This window comes from Miscanthus floridulus, chromosome 6 (genome assembly GCF_019320115.1).
Source record: "Miscanthus floridulus cultivar M001 chromosome 6, ASM1932011v1, whole genome shotgun sequence".
NCBI classification, from domain to species: Eukaryota; Viridiplantae; Streptophyta; class Magnoliopsida; order Poales; family Poaceae; genus Miscanthus; species Miscanthus floridulus.
The window spans coordinates 61,192,807-61,210,418 of NC_089585.1; the positions used below are offsets into that span (position 1 = coordinate 61,192,807).

The 17,612-nt window shown below is 45.5% G+C and overlaps 1 protein-coding gene across 1 annotated transcript in view; it reads right to left on the reverse strand.

The window, feature by feature from the left end:
• Positions 1-2,051: 2,051 nt before the first annotated feature.
• LOC136456069 (piezo-type mechanosensitive ion channel homolog) overlaps positions 2,052-17,612 on the reverse strand; it is an 80,362-nt gene continuing 64,801 nt past the window's right edge. The window contains 5 exon segments of the mRNA XM_066455827.1: positions 2,052-3,021; positions 4,232-4,376; positions 4,590-4,731; positions 4,860-5,375; positions 5,789-5,947. Of these exon segments, the coding sequence (XP_066311924.1) occupies positions 2,886-3,021; positions 4,232-4,376; positions 4,590-4,731; positions 4,860-5,375; positions 5,789-5,947 (1,098 nt within the window). The 3' untranslated portion in view covers positions 2,052-2,885.

Consider the following 17,612-nt stretch of genomic DNA (forward strand, 5'->3'; position numbering starts at 1 on the left):
TGTGGCGCCTAGGGTGTTACATTACCACAAAACAAATATCCTTGAAGGTCATAAACCTTCAAGGAAACCATAAAACCACCACAGAAACTATTCTTGGCTTCAACACTCAAGGAAGGACTGCCAACAATAGAGAGCAAGGGAAACAGCTATTACCATGGGTGTCGACCGCCACAAATGATTTCCTTGAACGTTTAGCCGATAAGGAAACAAAGATGAAGTCAAATTTTGAACGACATTATTAACATAATATAAGGGTCAATTTTTTTAACAGTGTGAAGGGAATATAATTTTCTTGAGTGCCGATGACCCCCAAGGTATATCTAACAACTGCCAAGAATTTTTTTTCGAGGGCCAATGCCCTCAAGGATATATGTCGCCGACCCAAGGATGTATATAACAAAAACAAGAAATAAACACACATTTGCCCAAGCTAGGAATAAAACCTGTGACTTAAGATTTCAGGTGAACGTTACTTTCCACTACACCAAACGGTCATTTGTGATTTAGTGGATGTTTCTTTCTTATTTGAGACTAAACAATGTCAAATGAAAATGCTTTAAATTGAAAAGTTTTATATGTGGTCGAGTACTACAACTTTGGTTTAGGTTGTATCTTTGTCTGAGGATCATTTGGAAAATTTTAAAAATAAATCGAAACTCCAAGGACTTAAAACATAATTTTTGGACACCTAATTTTAAATGAAAAAGTCATCAACTACGAATTTGTATGTCTTCAAGCTCTACAACTTTGATTTAGATTGTATCTTCATCCGAAGTCATTTGGAAAGTTAAAAAATGACTCTTAAGAACTTAAAACATGATTTTTCCTTGCTACGTACAGCAATTTACTTGACACACTCAAGGAAACTAGCACTTCCTTGGCGGTTTCAAATATACTCAAGAAAATGTACAATTTCACACAAGGAAATCTGAATTACCTTGGCAATTTGTGATAACACTTAAGAAAATGTGCAATTACCTTGACGGTTGAAACTAGCACTCACCAAAAAGTGCAATTACCATTGGCGGTTCAAACTAGCACTCAATGAAACATGCAATTACTTTCAATTTGGCTTAGCACTCAAGAAATACACATTTCATTGAAATTTTTCTACAAATTGCCAATGTAGTGGTATATTCCCCGAGGGTTTAATCTAGTCCATCAAAGAAATTAGTCACCCTTAGAGTTCCATTTTGTGGTAGTGCTTCAGCGGCTTTATTTACCTAAGAATTTGTCAGTGATCATTTAGCTAATTCTGGTGCTAATGTTTTTCAGGTTTTTTTGGGTGAAACATAAAGTTCTTTCTTAACAAACTATAAGATAAATTATCAATACATATCAAAGAGATCAAAATAGATCCACCGAGATAGATAATGAAATGAGTTGACTACAACGATCAACCACCGAGAATGATAATCTTATTTTTGTCACAACGGTCCCGTTCGCTTCGCTGAAAAAATAAACCGAAATACTGTTCCGACTGATTTGTTGCGAGAGAAAAGCACTGTTTCGGCTGAAAATGACTGGATTATAAAAGAAACGAACATGGCCAACGAATTGAACATTGAACACACGTACTTTCGAATGACAAGATTAAACTAGTATTTTCTTCAAAAAAGATTAACATGATATGGGGAAAAAAACGTAAGAACAAATTCATCTTTCTCTTGAAACAGATACGCTCAACGAACACCTAACCCCTGACTTATGAGAAATAGGAGTCCTACGTTGCCACTTCAGCTATGACCTGAGCAAGATCAAGTACAACCTGAGGAATTATGTCCAGATCTCAAGATTAACGCATCAGTTTTACTGAATCAATTCACAAGCATGTTTGACACCCTGAGGAAGCTCCTTCAGTTGTCCATTTATCTACTTGGAGATGCAACTGAACAAAGTTCAGTTTCTTTGTTATGATGTCTCCTAATGTCAATTTTTCTATACAAACTACCAGAACATTTAACGTTGTTCTGAACACATGATATGCCTAAAAATGGGGGAGGCATTTTACAAAGGACATAAATTTTCGCATCATTCAGGACAAAGGTGCATGCAAACAAATTTACATAATCCTGTATAAATATTACACACTTAAAAGATTAAATCAATCAAATACTTTATTCAGTCTCAGCAAAGACATCAATGCACTGCAATGTGCATTATTTTAGTAGACTCCTGTCGAAGGAAGAAGTCGAAGGTACCTCCAAAAATAATAAGATAATTCTTGATCCTCGGTTTGAAGTCATCAAGTATCCAAGTCAGACACCTCAAGAACATTACCATCACAGGGGATATCCGTGTCCAGCCCCAAGTCTATATGCAAACTCTAGCAGCAATTTTGGAACGGTAACATATTGAGTAGGGGTCAATGCAAATTTAGCAGGCATATAGAATAGAAAATCATAGAGCTGAAGACATACCTGGGTAAATGAACCAAAAGCTGAAGACAATGCAAGATATATCTGAAGACATTTTGCATTGGGATGGCATGGATTACATTTTTCTTCGCAACACTTTTAACACATTTTATTAACTTGAGATAACTTTCACAATGAAACTTTGATGTATACATACATTTTCCAAAAAAAAATACAATGGTCAACCGTATACATGTTAGCAAAGAAGAATTATAACTACAAAGCCTATTTGCATGATTTTGTCCTATGACACAAGCGGGGGGGGGGGGGGGTTTAAGTTAGCTTTGGGCTGGTTGAAAAACCAGCCGGATTTCACTGTGCGCGGATGGAAAATACTGTTCATTCTCACAAATTCCTCCAGATTCATCTAGATTCCTCCCAGCGAATAGGGCCAGACCTCAAAGGAAAGAAAATGTATTCTACTTGTACATTACTACATTACATGGAAAAAATTGCTGAATGGGTGCCCTAGTCAGGCTTTGTATATTCAAGCAGCATATGTGGTGATCTGTAGATATTTACCAATGTCCAATACAGAACTTCTTCCACTTCTAACTCGCCTTCAGCTCTTGCTGCATATATTCCTTCACAGATGTCAAGTAGCCTACAAAAGGCAGGTATATCATTTTTACTCCTAGCAAATATTGACAATAAAATGCATTCCAAAAATGTTTCAGTTTGTTTGTACTGTCACTATTTGAATTTTTGTTGCAGCTTGCTCAGTTTGCTTGCATAGGAAACAAAGTATAAAAATGGAATCTGATAAAGATAGGTATTGAACTTTATCATTCTGAAGCATAAAGATGCACAAGAAAACAGTGACAGAAAATTAGCACTCTCATATCTGTGCATATGCCTGTGAAAACTTTTTTAATTAGAACAGGTTTAGGAAAAGTTCTCTCATACCACCACTATGAGCTAACGTATGCTTGCTGCAAGGTCTGAGCAGATGTTATCTGTTGTCGCATCCAAGATGATAACTGTGCAGCAATACATGGCAGCACCAAAGACTAGTTAATACAGAAATGGCGGGAATGGCAGGACAACTAAAGACACATGGAAGTTATGGAGGCAAAGCTTGCCATTGTGGACCATGCCATGATTTACCACCACATTTGTTCAGTCGTGGCATCCAACTTCATGCTCCATTGATCTCTCCCAAAGATTGCCTCAAGCACAACCACCTTATTAGAACACTGCTGAGTAGTGCCCAACAGTAGTGGCAACAAGAAGCAAAAGTTTTACACATGATTTTGCCAGAATACAAGTGGGAAATGAAGGATTGAGAAAACAAATGACCAATTGGAGAATTAAATTAAATGATATCTATATCCATGAGGTTAGACCTCATGATAGAAATCCTCCAAAATTCCTATAAAACAAGCAACTCCAAACAAATTTCATAAGAATTGAAGTCCAATCCTCTATTCGAAACGGTTTTATAGGAAACTTCCCTACGAAACGAATTTCATAAGAATTGATGTTCAATCCTTTTTTCGCAAAAAGTGGATAAGGAATAGGACAAGGATAAAGAAAGATGCAGGGACGGTTGTACATTTCTTATTTGTTTGCTGACCCAAATATTAGCATATTAAACGGGAATTTTGGAAGCAGTTGCACAGAATGAATTAAGAAAATAAATGATGACAATTACAGATAATTATTTCCCAAAGACATAAGACCAAATGTCCCCACAAAATATTCAGAATACTTGGTTCAATTTTGTCCCTTTCTCCACTCTTGTTTAGTAGGTCCTCAAAGAGTTCATATCTCCAAAAAAAAAAGTAGAACATTCTCACATATATGTGATATACCTGTCACAAGATGGAAGGTTCTCATATGGTATTCTCATTCTCAAGTCTGAGCACTGCAGCCTAATAAATCTTGCAACAGCTAGAACAAAAGTAATGTATAAACTCCATATGCTAAATTTACTGAGTGTTTCGCCAATAATGCCCTCTGGACAGAAGAAAAGGAGATATATAAATTGTCAGACTAAGTTTGAGGCAACACCAGAGATGAGTACAGGCTAAACATTACTACATAATTGTGGTTGTTAAACAATCAGCATCTTCATACAATGTAAAATTATAATTTTATTTTTTATTTTTTATCAGATTTTAAAGATCATGCTACGGTTGGCAGGAAGTCAGGACAAGGATAGATACATACGAGGTGTCTCCTCAGAAACAACTATGGCCATGGGACCATTCAGCCCTTGACAGCCTGCCAAATCTGACGGGTTTGTATCATAGAATGACCACCAAGAAGGAGTACCATTATTTAATAGCAATTCACCACTCACTGAATCTATCTGCAGTTATGGATACAATAAAACAACTTAGCTTCTGTTAGGGAAATGAAATGACACGCAGCTCTCCTGTGTAGTTGGAGAAAAGGGAAAGCTAACAAAAACTGTAAGTCCAGAACTTCACAACATACCGCTGCTTCTAATCGCCGGACTTCACCTGATCCAGTAACTCGAAAATACCTTGGGTAAGCATCAATTATACTGAAGCTGTTTGCAGTTCCATTAAGCACTTGTTTAACATCATCTACACTCGGGCAGTGTTCAATAGGAGATTCATATCGCACTAATTCCTTCCCTTTTGGTCTAGTTCTGAGAAAATCCCAATTTAAAATAAGTTCCATCTTTCCAAAAAGCATCTCTCTCTCCTCAAGGGATTGGATAAATCTGCTTTGGACTGGAGGAGGTATCAACCACATTGTTGATGCATCAGGCTGGCAGCAAATGAGCTGAATGTCATCCACATTGTATGCACCAAGGTAATCTAGAGGATCAACATCATCATAGGCCTTCAAGTACTTCCAAGGTATTTTTTCACAAGCAGTAGTCTTAAACAAGGTTAATCTCCCACCAAGTGCCTTTATATCAATCTTAACACTTACATCAACAATGGGGTTGGCAATATTTGTAGGGTTACCACTACTATAAATCTGAAATTTTGGAAGAGAAAGGAGTGTCTTAAGACATTGCAAGAGCGCATAGCATTAGATATACGATAATTAAGTTGTGCTAACCATTTGACTGAAAGAAAAGGGGAACAACATTAATGTTGGAAAATAGACTTTGGCTATTAGCAAAATAAGTTTGCACAATTGAATCATATATGGTAGAGAGAGGATGTTACAGAGGTATAGCCAGATAGCCTGTTTTCTGTATTTAGCAGAAAGTAAGTCATTTGTACTCAAGGGAAAGTAGATTTGATGAAGAAAATGGGGACAATCCTCTATGGTTTATTGAAATCACAAATGTAAAAAGTATCATGTTTATGCAACTGTAAAAAAAAAAATAGGTAAGCACTTTGGAAAGGACAGTGTAATTATTCTGGAAGATTATAGTCGCATACCAACATAGGAGCCCAAATAACACAAATAAGTACAAAGAATAAGCATATCCCACTGCAGAACTTTGTCATTTTTGTTTGTTTTTCTCCTTGACGATGATTCGCTCTATTCAAAATTGCATCACATTTCACAAGAAACAAGCTTGCATATATGTCCTCCAACTGTCCAGATCAGTAGAAGTATCATGTTGCAACATTTTATGCAGAATTGAGAACAATACTAAGGACAAACAAATAAATACATTGACTACGATAACAAAAAGTGAATGTAATTGCAGCTAGTGATTAAATACAGATACCTTATAATATGTCATCGAATTTGTCCTCAAATATTTTTTTTTCTTGAACATGCAAGAGAGCTGTGTATCATTATATTAAAGAAGAAAGGGTAAAGAATCCCGATTACACCCACACCCACACACCCATAGGTTCACAAATTACAAACACATCTTTTTCATACAAGAACAAACAACCTGGAACGATCTAGTCACTAGGGATAAGGGCCGACAATAAGGAGGTCCCTTTCGCACCAGCCATCGGCCAAAGCTGAGCCTCATCAGCAAGTAACATGGCCCTGACCATATTGGCAGCGATACCATCCAAAGGCACATTGATCGTCTTGCTAAGCGCGGGCTTCCTCATCCAGCAGCATGTCCGCTTTGTGACCAGGCAGAGGAAAATATCCAGCATATCCTCATTTCTTGTGTGTTTGCTCGGGAAGCTTGGGCTTTAATTTTCCAGAGGCTCGACCTGCTGACTAGCTCCTCAAGGGATGAATGATCGTTTCTCCGGCTGGTGGTGTTGCGCTATTAAAAGCGTTCAAAAAAATGAGCACAAGGGTCTCAACACCCTAATCATCCTAGTTGCTTGGGAATTATGGAAGCATCGGAATGCTTGTGTGTTTGAGGGTGCTAGGCCTAACATTGAAGTGCTGCTGCAATCACTTGGCAATGAGTAGCATGTGGTGCCTGGCAGGGGCCTCCAAGTTGCATGAGCTACTTGCTAGGTCGCTCGTCCTAGATCATTATGGGCTGAGTCTGTTTCTGTGGTCATGGTGGTGTGTATTCTTCTCTCCCATTGGGAGGGACTAACCCCCCTCTTTGTATACTATATCTTCTTCTTAATGATGAAATGACACGCAGCTCTCCTGCATTGTTCGAGGAAAAAAGACACATTGGTTCCAAAGTGTCCAACTTTGATTCCACCAATGCACCAAATGGAAAGGGAACACAATATACACATGTGCTCCTGAACGTCTTGTCTTTTGATGTTTAGCTATTTCTAGTAGTCCTCTTTTTCATATATATGCTAGTGTTTGGCTATATCATTTTATCTTCTAAATGTGGGCACCAGGAGATGAACACTGCTGATCATGCACCCAACAACTCTACCAGCACAATAGAGGTGCTTCCCATGCCTTAACAAAGGTGCATTTACTGTTATGTAAAGCTGACTTGTTTGCACAGTACTCACAGCACTACCTAGTTATCAGCTCACTGGAATTTAGCAAATGGGCTATCAAAACCATGGACAAGATTCAAAGAGCTTTTCTGTGGAAATGTCGCAAGGAGCTGAATAGTGGACATTGCCTTGTTGCTGGGGACGAGTAAAGAGGCCAATTGATCTTGGTGGACTGGGAATACTTGATTTAGAAGTACTTGGTTGGGCTCTGAAGATGAAATGGTTATGGCTAAAGAAGACACAACCTGATTGTCCATGGGCTCGCCATGATATCCCTGTGCATCCCAATTCAGTTGTGTTGTTTACCATCTCAGTCACCTCAGTTATAGGTGACTGCAGAACACTTTTTTGGCATGACAAATGGTTACATGGGAAATCCTTGTGTGATCTTGCATTATCCTAAAGGTTCCAAAGCAAATTATCAAAAGCCAAACAGTTGCTCAAGCTATAACCGGAGCTGGGTGTTTGACATCAAGGGGGCTCACTGTACAAGTCTGGTGGAATGATATGATTCTTCAGCAGGATGTTCAAGACCAACACCGCTGGAAGCTGACAGCATCAGGACAGTATAGCAGTAAATTTGCGGCATTCTTTGTGGGAACTATCAAATTTGCTCCCTGGAGGCAGGTGTACAAGACTTGGGCTCCACTGCGGTGCAAGTTCTTCATTTGACTAGCTCTCAACAACCAGTGTTGGATGGCAGATCGCCTTGCAAAATGTGGTCTGCCTCACCCGGCTGCTTGTCCCTTCTGTGATCAGGCTGAGGAGACTATCTGTTGAATAATCTGCTGCTGGTCTTGCACAGAAGTCTGCAATTGCAGACCAATCTTCAGTCAAGGCTTATCCTGCAGCAAGGACAGTAGTTTTTTTACTGCAGTACAGCAGCCCACCTTCACTGGTTCCAGTTCACACACAAACTGGACCTACCCCTCTATATATAAATATGCAACCATGGTAATGTAACATTCAGTTCAGCTGCATCACATATTCAGAGTTCAGTGTTGTGCTCGTGGTGTGTGTGTGCTCTCTGTTCTTAGAGTTCTTCTACCTAGCATTGAGTATGTGAGTGTGCGGGTGGTGGTGAGCTAATCGTGGTGAAGGTCAAGGGCCAACAAGTGGTGCCAGAGTCCCGTTGATCACCAGCGATGGCGCAAGAAGGCAATGGCAGTTCGGGCCGCAGCAGAGCCAGGTCTCCACCGTGGCAGTCCTGGTCACCAGAGCGCCGAGAAGTCGTCATGTAGAAGACCGTGCGGGAGGTTGGCGGGGCCAACTGGCCAGTCCAAACTCACAGAGACTATGGCGAGTAGGCGGTGCTGATGAAGGTGAAGTTGCATGCACGGAAGCTGTGGCGCGCCATCGAGATCGGCACCGAGGACGAAGAAGAGGACTGCGTGGCGATGGAGGCGATCCTGTCCACCGTGCTGTCGGAGTATGTGAAGTCGCTTGGGAGCAAGGACTCCACGAAGCTTGCTTGGGACGCCCTCAAGGCCATGCGCGTCGGGTCGAACCACGCAAAGAAGGTGAAGCCACAGCAGCTTCGGCGGGAGTACGAGGCGCTGGCATTTCACGACGTCGAGGTGGTGCATGATTTCGCTCTACGGTTGCCGTCACTAGTCAGCTAGCTAGCGGCGCTTGGCATCGTCATTAGCGTCGAGGAAGTCATCCGGCAAGTACTTGGGGGTGGTGCCCACCATGTACGCGCAAATCGCTCTCTCTACTGAGACGCTGATTAACCCGTTGACGCTCACTCTGGAGGACGTGACAGGCGCCTGAAGGCGGCCGAGGACTACGCGGAAACAAGGACGATGACACCCGGTGGCAAACTACTATTGACCGAGGAGTGGGCGGCTCACATGCGCGAGCGGCAGATTGGCGAAGGCTCCTCCGAGTCATGCAGCCACGGTGGCGCAGGGAAGCGCCGCGGCAAGGCCCCGCAAAAGATGAAGAAGGACGGCGGTGATGTGACACGTCCTCTCGATAAGGACACTTGTCGCAGGTGCGGGAAGACTGGCCATCGGGCCTGGGATTGCAAGAATCCAAAGAAGGTAAGAAGGAGCATGAGCATCTCGCACAGGCAAATGACGACGAGCCGACTCTCCTGATGGTGTGTGCGCTGAACAATGCGGTCAAAGAGCCAAGTCGAGGGTGGAGAAGAGCATCTCCATCGACGAGTCGCGCGCTCAGGTTCACATTGGGAGTGAGGGCAGCGACGTGGAGCAGATGTGGTACCTAGACTCAAGGGCCAGCAACCTCATGACCAGCGACAAGGAGGCATTTGCGGAGCTGGACGGCAACGTGGGCGGCTCCGTGAAGTTTGGCGACGGCTCGACGGTGTGGCTCCATCATCTTCAAGTGCCAGAATGGCGAGCATCGAGCATTGACGGATGTGTACTACATGTCTACATCTAAAGGCTGCGCTCAGGCATTGTCAGCATCGGACAGCTTGACGAGCGCGGGTGCCAAGTCCTCGTTGACAACGGCATCCTGTGCATCCGTAACCACGAGCGCGTCTCGCCAAGGTAAAACGCTCCAAGAACCAGTTGAATATGCTCGATCTGAAGATTGTGCAACCGTGTGCCTCACGGTAAGGCACGAGGAAGAGCCATGGCTGGCATGCCTGTTCGAGCACCCAAGCTTCGACGCGCTCGGGAAGATGGTGCGGGCTCCCACACATCAAGCACGCTGGTGGTGTGAGGAACATGAAATTATTCATGAGGATGCCTCCCTATTCCCCACAATCAAATGTGATTGCCGAAAGAAAGAACCGCACTCTAACTGATTTGGTTAACGCCATGTTCGATACTGCAGGACTTTCCAAATAATGTTGGGGTGAGGCTCTATTGCTAGGTCGGGTCTGAGAACGTAACCTGTTCCACTTTTGGAACATCCGTTGTTCAGTCGAGTCAGGGGCGACTTACCTTCCTCAAGGACTGAAAGAAATAACACCATTTCAGGAATATGAAAAGAAAAGGTTGACTTTCTCATACTTACGCACCTAGGGATGCTTGGCCAAAGTGAATGTGTCAATTATCAAGAAGTGCAAACTTGGACCAAAGACTGTATATTGTGTTCCTCGGTTATGCTCTGAAGAGCGTGGGTCATAGATTTTTAATTATAAAATCTGGAGTACCTGAGATGTTACATTTTTTTAGAATGAATTTCCAATGAAATAAGATGTACCTAGCACATCTAGTCAAGAACCTACTATTTCACCTAATTCTTTTGTGCTGTTAGAAAATGTTGAACAAACATTTGTGGAAAATCCTGAGGATAATAATGGAGTTACTCATAAGAGTAAGAGACATAGGAGTGCAAAGTCCTTTGGTGATGACTTCACTGTATACCTTGTGGATGATACACCAAGAACCAAAGAAGGGGCATATTCCTTTCCCGACACTGACTATTGGAAGGAAGCAGTACAGAGTGAGATGGATTCTATTATGTCTAATGGAACTTGAGAAATCGATGATCGTCCTTATGGGTTCAAGCCTTATGTAAATGGGTGTTGAAGAAGAAGCTTAGGCCTGATGGTACTATTGAAAAGTACAAGGCAAGGTTTATGGCTAAGGGTTATACCTAGAAAGAAGGCGAGGACTTCTTTGATACTTATTCACCAGTGGCCCGATTGAGCACAATGTGAGTACTACTTGCCCTAGCTGCCTCTCATGTTCTTCTAGTTCATCAAATGGATGTTAAGACAACTTTACTAAATGGAAAGTTAAATGAGGAAATCTACATGGATCAGACTGACGGTTTTGTAGTAGAAGGTCAAGAAGGAAATGTGTGTAAATTATTAAAGTCTTTGTATGGCCTAAAACAGGCACCTAAGCAATGGCATGAAAAAATTGAGAAAACCTTGACATCTGTTGGCTTTGTTGCGAACGAAGCTGACAAATGTGTATACTACCGCTATGGTGGAGGAGTGATCATGTGTTTGTATGTCGATGACATGCTGATCATTGGGACCAGCCTCACTGTGATTGAGGAGGCCAAGGATTTTCAGTCAAAGAGTTTTGACATGAAAGATTTAGGATTGGCTGATGTAATACTAAACATTAAGCTACTGAGAGGAGAAAATGGTGGGGTTACACTTGTGCAATCCCACTATGTGGAGGTCTTAAGTCGTTTTGGTTATAGTGACTGCAAGCCAGTTTCCACTCCTTATGATCAAGTGTGATCCTAAGGAACAACCGAAGTATAACGAGGGATCAATTGAGATACTCCCAAATCATTGGCTCGCTAATGAATTTAGCTAGCGCCACGAGGCCTGACATCTCGTTTGCTGTGAGCAAGCTAAGCCGGCTTGTTTCAAATCTGGGAGATGATCACTGGCGTGCTCTTGAGAGAGTGATGTGCTATCTAAAGGCAACAGCAAGCTATGGGATTCACCATGCTGGGTACCCGAAAGTACTCGAGGGCTATAGTGATGCAAATTGGATATCTGATACTGATGAGTTGAAAGCCACAAGTGAATACATACTTTCACACTTGGAGGTGGCGCGGTTTCCTGGAAGTCTTACAAGACCATCATAACAAGATCAACAATGGAAGCAGAACTAGCAGCACTGTTGAGGCTGAATGGCTTCATAAACTCCTTATGGATTTGCCAATGGATGAAAAACCTATACCTGCGATTTCAATGAACTATGACAACCAAACAGTGATAGTAAAGGTGAACAATTCCAAGGACAACATGAAGACAGCTAGGCATGTAAAGCGGTGGTTGAAATCTGTCAAAAAATTGAGAAACTCCAGAGTGAGCGTTGGACTATGTTCATGTCTAAAAATCTGACAGATCAATTCACAAAGGGACTATCACGCAATGTGATAGTGCATCGAGTGAGATGGGCTCGAGACCCACATGAGGTCTAACTTAGTGGTAACATGTCCTATTTGACCGGAGATCCCGTGAAGTAGGATGGCGAAACAAACTGTTGGTAAACTGAGAAAAGAGACCCTTACATGGTTCATCTCTTCAGTGATGCACTTCTCTTCTTTACTGTATGGCAGGTTAGTGTATACCTTAATGTGATCCGAGTGGCTTATCTAAGCAGAGATGCCAGCCTACAGGGCATCTTAGAAAGAACACACCTATGTGAGTTCGACTGCTGGTCACAGTATGATATTTTGGTGATCCCTGGATACTCATGAAAAGGCATGAAGTTTGACTTATATGCTCTAACTAGAGGGGATGCTTTAGACAACCTTGTATCAGTTAAGGAATTGGGTAAAGCTTGTTACACATGAAACTGTCAATTCAAGACATAGTCCATTGTTCAGTTGTGGGTAAGTATAACCCCTTTTCTAGATGGATCTTCAACTTAACAGTCTCCATCGAAACACTGGTATATCAAACAACTCTAGAACCGAGGGCATTCATTATGCACCTTTGAAATTTGGTGGGATTGTTGGATTAATTGGGCTTGGCCCATGGTTAGTCTAGCAATTAATCAAAGGAATTCCAAAGGTCCACAATAAGTGCTAAGTTGGAGTGGGATTAGTACCACATGGTACACTCACTAAGAAGGTGCTCAACTTAAATATGAAGCTTGTTGGTTAGTTGGGGGACCACACGCACGCGGGTTCCACTCAAGGGTACAAACTAAACTCATCTCTAGTTTATATGACAATGTGTGCTATGATATTGTGGTTACGATTCGCTACAACTAGGTTCAGTAGCATATCCGCATATGCTATGAATGGATTGCTCATGTAATGTGACATGGTGTATGCGATGTCATATTTATGGATTAAAGCATGCCAAATATTCAACACTACCCAAGCAGGACCTGAAAGACTAGTTCATACGTCAGGACTTCACAGCGGAAGAACAGATGGGCTTGTCAATGAAGAATACTAAAACCATCTGAAAACAAGTAAAAAGATAATGCATGCGTACAACCACAAACGAATCCTACTTAACAGGTAATGATATTTAGTTTTTTACGAATCCTACTTAACAGGTAATGATATTTAGTTTTTTTGCTACCAAGACGAATTAGCAACACTAACAAGACTTCCCATGTTTTCAAAACTATCAGACATTTTGAGTACAAATGCTAAAGTATGCACAGCTGGACCTATTAACAAGCCGTATGACTTAACACAGTAAAACTACAATGTCTGTATAGAACAATAAGTGTTTTCCTGCTGATAGACTATTGTAAGACGTAATCTGATGCTAATCTCCCTCCCTCTTGCTGCAGCAGTTGGAATTTGGTCAGCTCGGCTGTCCAGTCTCTACTGTTGTAGCAGTATGGCAATAGGCCACTTTAGTACATTAGTTGGTAACTATTACATCAGCCATGTCTTGGTAGTGGGCTGATTTAAGCTTTGTACTGCTAGTACTAGGAGTAATTGGTGTACCTTAGGAGTAGGTAGCTAGTGTACTCACCAACTACTATGTACCTGGTAGAGGTACTAGTACTTGTATATATATCACATCTAAGGCAATGCAAAAGAGCAGTTCAGTTTGCCACATCCAGTAGGTAGTTGGTGTACTCACCAACTACTATGTACCTGGTAGAGGTACTAGCGTTGGGCTTGTGTTATCTGTGTGTGAGCTGTTCTCAATATCTTCTTCTACCTCTAGCCATAGTGAATGAGTGTTCTGGTAAGCTTACTGCTTATCTGTGCAGGGCAGCCGAGGGACCAACAAGTGGTATTGGAGCCATACAAGCGCCATCGCCGGAATAACCACTACCGACGACGGACGGTTCGGAGATGGGCGACAGCAGCGACGCTGCTGTGGCTGCCTAGCCACGATAGGAGATCGTCGTGCGCACGGTGCGGGAAGTCAGCTGCACCAGTTGGCCGACACTAACTCGCAACAATTATGGCGAGTGGGCGGTGACCATGAAGGTCAAGCTCAGAACCCGACAGCTCTGGAATACCATTGACAAGAGCAGCGACAACGAAGAAGACGACATGTCAGCGTTGGAGGCTATCCTCGCTGCTGTGCCAGCGGAGTACACGGAGCCGTTGGGTCGAAGAACTGTGCTAAGGAGACGTGGAAGGCCATTGCAGCGATGCGCGTCGGCTCCGACCGCGCAAAGAAGGCGACGACCTAGCTGCTGAAGCAGGAGTACGCTAACCTCAAGTTCAAGGATGGTGAGTCGGTGGAGGGCTTCTCCCTCCGCCTGCAGTCGCTCATCAGCAAGCTGAGGAGCCACGGCGTCACCATCGACGAAAAAGAGACGGTCTTCAAGTATCTCCACTCTATGCCGGTGAAGTACACCCAGATCGCTCGCTCCATAGAGACGATGCTGGACTTGTCCACCCTCACCATTGAGGATGTGACAAGTCGTCTGCGGGCAGTGGATGAGCGCATGGAGCAGGCCACAGCAACGACGGACAGCGGCAAGCTGCTGCTGACAGAGGAGTAGGCTGCCCGGATGAAGGAGAAGATGTCCGGGGAAGCCTCCTCTAGCCACGGTGGCGATGGCAAGCGCCACGGCAAGGCTTCTTCGGAGAAGAAGGTCGATCCCAACGCCTACCGACGTTGCGGGAAGATGGGTCATTGGGCAAAGGAGTGCCCAAATCGCAAGTAGGAGAAGAAGACTGAGGCTCCTTTAACGCAGGCTGATAAGGATGATGAGGCCACTCTCCTGAAGGCGACGTTCTGTGCGCTGCACGACGTTGAGGCCAAGGAGAAGGGAGAGGTGATGGCGGTGGAAGGGCACGGCAAGGCTCTCAAGGTTGTCAACCTCGATGAACCGCGCGCCCAAGTCCACCTCGAACGTGTGGACAACGAGCAGGAGCACGGTGGTACCTGAACTCCGACGCCAGCAACCACATAACGGGCTCCAAGGAAGCCTTCTCTGAGCTCGACGGCAACGTGACCGACACAGTGAAGTTCGGTGACGGCTCAAGGGTGGCGATCCGAGGGAACGACACCATCATCTTTAGGTGCCAGAACGGAGAATACCGCGCGCTGACGGATGTATATTACATTCCGCAGCTGCATTCAAGCACTATAAGCATTTGCTAGCTGGATGAACGCGACAGCGAGGTACTGATCAAGGACGGCGTCCTCAGAATCAGGGACCGGGAGCAGTGGCTTCTTCCCAAAGTGAAGAGGTTCCGGAACCGGCTGTACCTGCTTGACTTGAAGGTGGAGCAGCCCATCTGCTTGGCTGCACGGCACACGGAAGAGTCATGGTTGTGGCATGCCCGATATGGCTATCTCAGCTTCGACACTCTTGGTCGGCTGGAGAAGATGGTGACTGGGCTTCCTCATATCGAGCACGCAGACGGGCAGTGTGACAGCTGCCTGGTGGGGAAGCAAAGAAGGTTGTCGTTCCCGAAGACGGCGAAGTACTGCGTGGCAGAGGCCCTCGGGCTAGTCCATGGTGACCTCTGCGAGACGATCACGCCGGCGACGCACGGCGGGCGCAAGTACTTCATCTTGCTAGTGGATGACTGCAGCCGGTTCATGTGGCTGCAGCTTCTAACCAGCAAGACCGAGGCAGCGGAAGCGGTCAAGAAGTTCAAGGCGCGCACGGAGGCGGAGAGCGGCAAGAAGCTACGCATGCTGCGGACTGATCGCGGCAGCGAATTCACTTCGGTGGAGTTCGCTGCGTACTGCGCGGATCACGACACCACACCACGCCGTACTCGGCATAGCAGAATGGCATGGTGGAGCGGCGGAACCAGACGGTGGTCGGCATGGCTCGATCCATGATGAAGGCCTAAAGCATACCGGCAAAGTTCAGAGGAGAGGAGGTGACCACGGCAGTGTTCATCCTCAACCGCGCGCCCACCAAGGCCCTGAAGGGCAAAACGCCGTTCGAGGCTTGGCATGGACGCAAGCCAAATGGGTCCTTCCTCAAGACATTTGGCTGCGTCGGCCATGTGAAGAACACCAAGCCTCACCTCAGCAAGATGGAAGACAGGAGCATGCTGATGGTGCTCCTAGGCTACGAGGAGGGCACCAAGGCATATCGGCTCTGATCCCAAGAGAGGCAAGGTGGTGATCTCTAGGGATGTGGTGTTCGATGAGATGGCGGCCTGTGACTGGGAGGGTCCGGGCACGGGGGAAGCTAGCAGCTTGAGCACCACACCTTCGTCGTCGAACACTTAGTCATCCACAATGGTGGACACTAGAGAAGAGGTGCCGACCACCCTAGAAGTGGTGCCGAGCGGTCCAGCAGCAATGCCGACCACTCCAGAGGGGGTGCCGAGCATTTTAGCAGCAGTGCCGAGCGCTCCAGCAGTGGAGCCGACCACTCTAGGAGTGGTGCCGACCGCTCCAGCAGTGGATCCGACCACTCCGACAGTGGTGCCGAGCGATCCAGCAGCGATGTCGACTATTCCGACAGTGGTGCCGAGCGGTCCAGCAGCGATGCTGACCACTCCGTCAGAACAAGGAGGCCATGGACCACCGATCGAGTTCACCTCTCCACCCACCGACATCGACGAGTACATGGACGCTTTCCACGACGGCGAGGAGGTCCGGTTCAGGCGGGTGGACAACATCATCGACGAAGGGGGAGCTCCTGGGTTGGCTAGTCGTTTTCTCGACGATCCAGAGCTGCTCCTTGTTAGTGCAGAGGAGCCACCGACGTTTGCAGTGGCTAAACGCGACGACAATTGGCACTGGACAATGTTGGAAGAGATGAAGGCCATCGAGGACAATGGGACATGGGAGCTAGTGGATCCACCGGTGGGCTGCAAGCCGATCAGGTTGAAGTGGGTCTACAAGGTGAAGCGGGACGAGCGCGGCGCCATTGTCATGTACAAGGCTCAGCTCGTCACCCGTGGCCTCGTGCAACGTGAGGGCATTGACTTCGAAAAAGTCTTTGCTCCGGTGGCGCGAATGGAGTCCGTTCGCTTGCCGTTGGCCATGGCAGCAGCGAAGGATTGGCGCATCCACCACCTCGACGTCAAGTCTGCGTTCCTCAACGGCGAGCTCGTGGAGACGGTCTTCGTCAAGCAAGCTTCGGGCTTCGCCGTCAAGGGCGCTGAGCACAAGGTGCTCAAGCTGCGCAAGGCGCTCAACGGGCTGCGGCAGGCCCATCGGGCGTGGAACGCCAAGCTCGATGCCACCTTGGGCGAGCTTGGGTTCACTCGTTGTGCCACAGAGCACGCGCTGTACACGCGACGACGGGGGAAGGAACTCGTCGGCGGCGTGTATGTGGACGACTTGATCGTCACTGGAGCGCGAGCGGAGGACATCGACGGCTTCAAGCGCGAGATGGCTGCTCGTTTCAAAATGAGCGATCTCGGCGCGCTCTCCTACTACCTCAGCATTGAGGTGAAGCAGGGGAAGGAGCACATCTCCCTGGGCCAGCGCGCCTATGCGGAGAAGCTGCTGGAGCGCAGCGGCATGGCGGAGTGCAAGCCGTGTGCAACTTGTTAGTCGCTG